The sequence below is a fragment of the Oenanthe melanoleuca genome, chromosome 4 (assembly GCF_029582105.1).
Source record: "Oenanthe melanoleuca isolate GR-GAL-2019-014 chromosome 4, OMel1.0, whole genome shotgun sequence".
Lineage (NCBI taxonomy): Eukaryota > Metazoa > Chordata > Aves > Passeriformes > Muscicapidae > Oenanthe > Oenanthe melanoleuca.
Window position 1 is genome coordinate 64337977 of NC_079337.1, and position 8488 is coordinate 64346464.

Genomic DNA, 8488 nt, shown 5'->3' on the forward strand with positions numbered 1-8488 from the left:
TCAGGGCAGCTGTCACTGGCCATGCTGTGCTGCTGGGCTCAGAGCAGCTCTCACTGGCCATGCTGTGCCCCTGGGCTCAGGGCAGCTGTCACTGGCCATGCTGTGCTGCTGGGCTCAGGGCAGCTCTCACTGGCCATGCTGTGCTGCTGGGCTCAGAGCAGCTCCCACTGGCCATGCTGTGCCCCTGGGCTCAGGGCAGCTCTCACTGGCCATGCTGTGCTGCTGGGCTCAGGGCCAGCCCCTGGGGGCCCCTGTTTGCTCTCAGAGGTGGTGCTGACCTTCAGGCTGTGCCAAGTGTTTGGCCTTGTGTGCTTTGTCTGGTTTTCCTCTCCCACTCCTGGCTGTTTGCAGTCTCCCATGGGAGAGGACACCCTCCCAGATCTGCTCACCCCTGGAGCTTTTGTTCTGCTTTAACTCTTTCTTGGTTGGAGGTCATGGGACTCAACGAGTAGGACCAAAAGACACCAGCCTGCAGAACAAAATAACTGAGTGACATATTTACTTTTGGTATTTAATAAACCTGCACAGGGTCTTTACAAGCTGCCTCTGCCCCATCCCTGCTGATTGCTTTCAAAGTGCTCAGTACCAAATTTTTATCAACCAGTATTAACAGGAGCAAAAAAAAAAATCACTTTTGTGCTGTCCTACAGATGAACACAGAGGAAAGCCAAGGAGCTCACAGCGTTCCAGCCCATCTGAATCCCTGTGGTACACAGCTCCTTCCCCCTGTGCAGAGCCAGCCATGATGTTTTCCCTGCTCAGTGTCCTTTGAGAAGTGCTCAGGATGCTGCAGAATCCAGCTTGGTCCTTTTATCAGCTGTTGTGTCAAGGAAAATATTGCAGTCATGGTCTTTTGCAGGAAAGAAATGTTTGTTTTGTGCTACAAGCCCACATCTGTCCCCTTCCAGGTCCTTCCAGGATCATGTCCAGGCAGTGCTCAGCCTCATGCAGGAGAGGCTCTGTGGACTCTCCCTGCCTGCCCAAGGCAGTGGGATTTACTGGGATTTGCTGGGATTTGCTGGGATTTACTGCCTGTGGATGCGAAGCCACAGCCTCCGGCGCAGACCTGGGAAGAGACAGCATCCATCAGTGCCAGGACCCCTCTGAGCTCCCCATCCTGCTCCTGGCCGTGCCAGGGCTGCCACCCTCAGGATGCTCCTGTGCTGTCCCCTTAGGCTGGCACCCTCAGGATGCTCCTGGGCTGCCCCAGGGCTGCCACCCTCAGGATGCTCCTGTGCTGTCCCCTTAGGCTGGCACTCTCAGGATGCTCCTGGGCTGCCCCAGTGCTGGCACCCTCAGGATGCTCCTGTGCTGTCCCCTCAGGCTGGCACTCCTCAGGATGCTCCTGGGCTGTCCCCTCAGGCTGGCACTCTCAGGATGCTCCTGTGCTGTCCCCTCAGGCTGGCACTCTCAGGATGCTCCTGGGCTCTCCCCTTAGGCTGGCACTCTCAGGATGCTCCTGTGCTGTCCCCTCAGGCTGGCACTCCTCAGGATGCTCCTGTGCTGTCCCCTTAGGCTGGCACCCTCAGGATGCTCCTGTGCTGCCCCAGTGCTGGCACCCTCAGGATGCTCCTGTGCTGTCCCCTCAGGCTGCCACTCTCAGGATGCTCCTGTGCTGTCCCCTCAGGCTGGCACTCTCAGGATCCTCCTGGGCTGTGCCAGTGCTGGCACTCCTCAGGATGCTCCTGTGCTGTCCCCTCAGGCTGGCACTCCTCAGGATGCTCCTGGGCTGTCCCCTTAGGCTGGCACTCCTCAGGATGCTCCTGGGCTGTGCCCTCAGGCTGGCACCCTCAGGATGCTCCTGTGCTGTCCCCTCAGGCTGGCACCCTCAGGATGCTCCTGGGCTGCCCCAGGGCTGCCACCCTCAGGATGCTCCTGGGCTCTCCCCTAAGGCTGGCACTCCTCAGGATGCTCCTGGGCTCTCCCCTAAGGCTGGCACTCCTCAGGATACTGGCAGGTACTCACGGTAGAGGCGGTGGGCAGTGGGGATCAGCCCCAGCAGGAGGAGCAGGACACCAGCAGCCAGAGGGACCCAGACCAGGGGACTGCAGGGACCTGGAGAGAGGAGAGGACTCAGCACCTGGCACCACCCTGCCCCAGCAGCTTTGGAGGATGGAGTGTGGGTTGGGGAAGGGAGAAGGTCCTCAGAGGAGAGGGGGAGGATGTGACCATCACCGTGGGGTATCCTTTGAAGGATGCACTGCAGAATCACAGAATCACAGGATGAGCTGGTCCAACCTCCCTGCTAAAGGATCATCCCAGAGCACAGGATTGTGTCCACATGGCTTTTGAATATTTTTAAATAAGGGAGACTCCACAACTTCTTTGGGCAGGCTGTTCTGGTGCTCAGTGCCCCTCACAGTAAAAAAGGCATTGCAGAGAACTTAGCTCTGAGTCATGATAACCTAAACTGAAATGCATCCTGGCCTCTAAACCTGTGGATATCCCAGGGAATCCCTCCTACAGGCAGAAGTCAGCTCTATCCAGAGCAGTGGGTCTATCTGGAGCCAGACACTCATTCCTGCAGGGTGACATTGTGGTGGCCCCCACCCCATGACAAGCTCAGCTGAGCCCTGAGGAGCCCAAGAGCTCAGCAAACCCCTTTTCCCAGGCAGCCTGAGCTGAGACAGTGCCATACCTTCCCTGCTGGCAGCTTTGCTTTTGGTTATCCACAACACAGGCTTTTTGGACTGTGGTGTCTGTGTGGTCTTGGGAGGCAGAGGCAAAGCATCAACTGGGGGAAAAGGAGAAAAAGAAGATGGTCAGTGTGGCACTGAGTGCAGCAGAGATCTCCAGCTGCAGGCAAGAGGGGATGGAACGTTTGGCACTTGGAACAAGCCCCATCCAGTGACCCCCTGTGTCACTCAGAGGGGTCAGCTTGACCTGAGCCTCCTGAGGATCACAGAAGTTACCAAGAACTGTAAAACGTGTTAATAAAACAATGTACCAGGTAAAGAAGGGAGAAGACTAATGTGGGGAAATTCCCCAAACTTTCCTGAGTGATGTTTGCTGCCAAGGACCATCTCACCAGCAGTACACAAAATCAGGAGATTTCAATAGCACTGGAATGTTTTAAGGGTTCCCTGGATCTTTTCCTTATTCACATTGCTCTAATCTTTGCTCAACATTTGATTTTTTTTTTCTGATAAAATGAGGACAGGATTTATTACAGTGTATCAGAATTATGATGGAACATATTATTTTCTGAATAAAGTTGGCCAGGAAAATATGCCAGTATTGTCATTAAAGAGCTGCATGTCTTACTGCTCAAACCATATTTATTCAAAATTTTAGGTGATTGAAAACTAATTTTTTTCTGTTTCTATCCAGGGTGAAAATTCCTACAGAAACTTCCAATTCTTTTACATGAAAAGATGAGACATCAGGGCTCAAGGATTTATCTGGACAACTTTTTCCTTACATTATAATAGACTTAGAGAAAATAAACTTAAAGGCATTTTGTTTTATCATGAGAACTAAAAGGAAAAAAAGAAAATATCCAGCAAAGCCTGAATCCTCCCAGAGCACCTGCTGCTGTTTGCTTTTTAATTGGTGTCCTTGATCAAGCTGCATCTCAAGCCTGTTTTTCATACTTTGCAGAGAGATACATCCCCAGCTGTTAAAAAACAATTCTCCTTTATCTTAAACCAGCTTTTCTCTGAGCCTGCAAGAATCCAAAAGGGATTTCTTATCCAGTTCAAGGTACAGAGTATATTTGCAAAAAAACTGGGACACTTGGTCTGCTTTAGAGTCAGAAGTTGTAGCAGCATTTCTGTTAAATAAGTTATTTGTATCTTAGTTAAATAAGTTAATTGTCTCCCTAAAAGTCTGCAAATATAGAGGCCAAATCCCACTTCAAATACATTAGTTTTTCTGCATCAGCTACTGCTCTGTGGTCAAAAGGAAAATGGGCTGAAAAGAGCTTCTGTGTGACCCAGATGTCTGTAAAGCCTCTCTCCTCCCATGACACCTGCAGAAAACTGTTATTTCTGTTTGGATCTCCCCAGGGATAGTGGGTTGTGAGCTTTGGGAATAAATCCCATTTCAGTATTTTTTGTGAAGGGTGATCTTGAAAGCTGCCATCAGATCCACCCCAGAGATGTGAGGGGTGATGCTCCCTGGCCTCGAGGCTGCTCTTGTCACTGGAGTGAGGGTGGGGAAGAATTATGGCATGGAAGGACCTGTGAGCTGACCAGGGCACAAATACAGCCTCTCATCCAAAGTACAGCAGGGAATGAGAAAAAAACAGGGCATGGCAATATCAGGTTTTACCCTGAAAATCCTAAAGCACTGTGCTTTAGGATACAGCTCCTAAAAGCTCCTAAAAGCTCCTAAAAGCTCCTAAAAGCAGTGCTTTTAACACAGCTCCAAAGCTGTGCTCAAGGCATGCCCACAGCAGAGCAACTGCTGATGGCAAAAGGATTATCACATGAAGCTGACCTAAATTTTAGCTGTTTTCTGTGTTTTCTGCTTTATCCCATCTCATAGATCTCTTCAGAAAAACCCAAGAGCCTCAACCTTGCAACTCAAAATTGGGAAGAATTTACCAAAAACCAATCCCCCCTTTCCCAGGGGACCTCACCACAGCCCTGTGGTGGCACCTTTTGGAAGCCCGAGGGTGCTGCTTACCCACTGTGAGCTGTGTCCCAGCGCCCAGGAGGAGCTGGGAGGACCGGGAGATGGAGCAGTAGTAGGTGCCACTGTCTGAGGGCTGCAGGTGGCTGATGTGCAGGCTGTAGGAGCTGTGGGACCTCGCCTCATGGACACTGAACTTGTCCTGGCTCACATTTGTGCCGTAGGTGGCTTTGCCCAGTGTGTTAGAAAATACCAAGAACTCGAAGTGTTGCCTCTCCTGGCTCCAGCGGTACCAGTACACACTGGCATGCTCCTTCAGCTCACAGAGGATTTCTGTTTTGTTGTTGGTTTGGGTCAGGATATGCTCTGGATTCTGGGTTAAAAGTAGAGTTGCATACAAACCTAAGAAAAAAGAGAAATATCCAGTTATTATTTTAGTTTCATTATTTTTCATGCAAAGTCCAGATTTTCTTTATGGGCTTAACAGACACACAGACCGGGGGGGGGTCACATGAGTGAGAAACAGGAGCATTTTCATCAGGATGCTCCCATATTCCCTCAGAGGCCTTTTTGGGCTCTTGTTTTAGCCAAACCAAATTATACAGACAGACTTTTCTCTGTAAACACTCATCTAGGGTGGAGGTTCACTGGTAGGGAGAGGGATGGAGGGATGGACTCTTCCTTGGGAAGAGCATCCCTGCCTGCTCCTATGGACGCCTCTCTCCTGCACTTCTTACCTTCTCATTTCTCAGACCTTTCACCCCTTTTTCAACAATTTTTTTGTGCCTTTGGTTTGCCAAGTTTTTCTTCTAACAGATGCAACACTAATAAACATCTCAGGGGCAGAAAAAAAGACCAAAAAATGTGCAAAACATCTCAGAATGAGCCAATTTGATATTAGTTTTCAGACAATAATATTTTTCAAAGGGATTTTGAGACGTGGGGAAGGAGAGGGAGTGAGGGGCAGCGGTGGGGTTCAAAGCTTTGGCTTGGCATTGCCAAAGCCCTGTTTGGGCTTTGCAGCTTCTGTGAAAATTATCTAAGTCTTGTTTGTCCCAGGCAGGTGTGAGGGGTGTCTGTGTGAGTGTCCTTGTGGAAAGGAAAACAGGTAACTTGTGATCCTTGCTGTTCAGCAAACAGTCCTGCAAAGCTGCAGATACTCTGAGTGAAAAACAGCCCTCTGAAGATAAGGGCACTCCTGCTTCCCCCGTCTCTTTCCCAGGCGTGTTTAAAGCTCTGCAAAAAGCTCAATAATACAGATTTATTGTCTCTTTATTTTATTTTAAAATGCTCCTTTTTCTTCAAAATCCTGAAGTTGCTTACAGCAGCTTTTTCAGCCTCATGCAGCCCTGTTAACCCAGTGGTGTGGGGACGGGTTGGCATGACCCAAGAATATCTAAAGCCATTAATGTGGCACAAGGTCCTGATGCCTCCTGTGTTCCTAATGGGACAGCAGAGGAGAGGGCTCTGGTGACTGACAGGGGTCCAGAGCCTTTCTCTGTTCCCACACCATTGACCCCATTGCTGCCAGTGAAGAACACTAACATTGCAATGCCAAAATTCAAGTGTTGCACAGCAGCTGTAGCATTTTACCACGTCCTCTGGCTCTGTGACAACATCAATGTCTCCTCATTATTAAAATACATGATTTTAAGGTTTTAAAGCATAATTCTCTCAGATTTTGTCCACTGTGTTATTTTTTAGGGAATGAAATATGTGAGGCCATGGCACATGGGGGCTTCAGGGTCTCCCTGAGGTCTGTCTCTGCCAGGCATGGGAAACATAACTCTCCATGAAAAACTTATCCTTGACATGTTGGAGACACTTATATAAATCAGAAAAGATAAGAAGTGATTCTGGAAGATACCAGCTCAGTGTCAGTGGTCAAGCCAGGAGTGAGCTGGGATGAAGACAGAGCGGAAAACTCATCCTCCATCATACCTTCAACCCCAAAACCTCCCTGTTCCCTTTCCTGGTGTATATTCAGGGGATCCATGGGGAATCATAGTGCTTGGCCAGCCAGCCTGCAGCACCTTAAAAATGGTCCCTTTTCCTTTTGCATGAATAAAGCAAACTCTCATTTATTGAGGTTTTCTCAGTGGGCTCCCCACCTCACAGATCTATAGGATATCAGAACCTGTAAGGCAGGGTGGTTTTATAACACCTTTATAACTAATTCCAGCTGTGGCCTTTGGGAAGTTCTCAGTCTTTGGGTGATTTAGAAAATCTGATGGGATGTTTATCATCTTCGTGTTACACAGGCAATGGAGAGAGGAGCTATTTTAACTTCTCCATTAGCAGCTTCCTACAGACCATCTGCACTGAGGGTGCAGTAAAAACTCTGTGGTGTCTACTATCATGCATTGAAATATGAATAGAATATAGAATATAGAATATAGAATATAGAATATAGAATAGAATAGAATAGAATAGAATAGAATAGAATAGAATAGAATAGAACAGAATAGACAATTTCAGTTGGAAGGAACCACAGCAACCAACTGCTCCCATTTCTGATAGGTTCAGGGCTGACCAAAACCTAAACTGTTATTAATAGCATGATCCAAAATTTTTGGAAATAGGTAATAATACCCTGTAGATCTATACTGTGATGGTATATTTAATCTTCCATCATCCAGCTGCTGGGGTGTGGTGGAGGAGAGGCTCCAGCATGACTTTAGGTGCCCTCATCCCTTCAGAGACGTGTCCTTACCTGGGATCTGGAGGCAGATGCAGAGATGGAGCCACGGCCGGGCCATGCTGGCGGACGCGGTGACAAAGGGGTTTTGTGCCAGCTCCCCCTCTCCACTCACTGTCACCTCTTGGTGGCAGGGCTGGCTTCACCTCAGGAAGTCCTTGCCCCTCTCTGCACAGATGTCTCACCAGCAGCTGCCAAAGAGCCTCTGCCAGAGCAGCACCTGGAGCCTCAGCCCTGCAGCTTCTTCTGCGCCAAGCCCCAAACCCAAGAGTGCATCAGGGAGAGCTCTGTGCTCTCCTCCAGCCCTTCACAGGCTACCCTTAAACCCCCTTTATAAAAGCAAAACCAAGAAAAATCACTGATTTTTAATTATGATTTCTTCTTAGCTCACCACTAAGTTATTCCTTCTTCTTTTAAACTACTTCTATCCTATCAAAAAATTACAAATGTAGGACCGTGGCCTAAAGATAAAAGCAGAAAAGCATGAATTTTGGCTGCTTTTTCCCTGTTGAAATAAAAAAACATTCCAAACAAGGGAAAGATGCAATTTGATCTGTGGGGTTGTTTTCTTCAGCAGGATTTATAGCAGGAGGTGTTTTTCTCTGGAAAATGCTTAACACCAGACAAACCCAACATAAAGCAGAGATGTGAGGCATCACAGAAAGCTTTGAAATCAAGAGCAAGAAACCTCAAACAAATTTGTGGCTGAAAAACCACAAAAATGAGGAAATTCTGCTGGGGCTCCCCACCTCACAGCATGTGCTGCTTTGGTAGCTGTGACAGCATGTGGCTCATAGGCAGAAATATTTAAATGATAAAATATCAGAATGACTTAGAAATGTCTGTGAGGAAGAGGTTTGAAGCTCTTGGGGTTTAGGATTCAAAGACAAGTACATGAGGTGAAATTACAGAGATGAACTGGTGTCAGCAGACTTCAATATTTTCATGTTTGGGAAAGAAATAGAAATTACTTTTATTTTTATTTATTTGCTGTCCTCTTGGCTGCCAAGTGAGATTTAGTTTTCTTTTATGTTGCCCTCATGCAGGTGCTTGTGTTCCTTACAATGCCCCAGCATCTCTCCAGAAAAGGGAATCTCACCTGGGGGCACTGAGAAACCTCTCCCAGGGCTGAGCTGGCAGATGAATAGGAAAAACAGTATTGCATCTTGTACACTGTAAGCTTTTGGTCCATTTTGTACCAGATTTTTCCGTGCT

General features: G+C 48.1%; 1 protein-coding gene across 1 annotated transcript; it reads right to left on the reverse strand.

Moving 5' to 3' along the window:
* Positions 1–490: 490 nt before the first annotated feature.
* Positions 491–7879, reverse strand: CD8B (CD8 subunit beta). Its single transcript, XM_056489167.1, has 5 exons — positions 7289–7879; positions 4630–4977; positions 2639–2734; positions 1966–2055; positions 491–1066 (listed from the first exon to the last, which is right to left on the reverse strand). The coding sequence occupies exons 1-5, from the start codon at positions 7332–7334 to the stop codon at positions 1026–1028; spliced, it is 621 nt and encodes a 206-aa protein (XP_056345142.1). The 5' UTR covers positions 7335–7879; the 3' UTR covers positions 491–1025.
* Positions 7880–8488: the final 609 nt, after the last annotated feature.

Coding starts and splice junctions, on each gene's coding strand:
- CD8B (XM_056489167.1), bottom strand. CDS start 7,334: ATGGCCCGGCCGTGGCTCCATCTCTGCATCTGCCTCCAGATCCCAG. Junction 2,735..4,629: donor TGGGACACAGCTCACAGTGG/GTAAGCAGCACC, acceptor CTTTTCCCCCAG/TTGATGCTTTGCCTCTGCCT. Junction 2,056..2,638: donor CAAAGCTGCCAGCAGGGAAG/GTATGGCACTGT, acceptor TCCTCTCTCCAG/GTCCCTGCAGTCCCCTGGTC.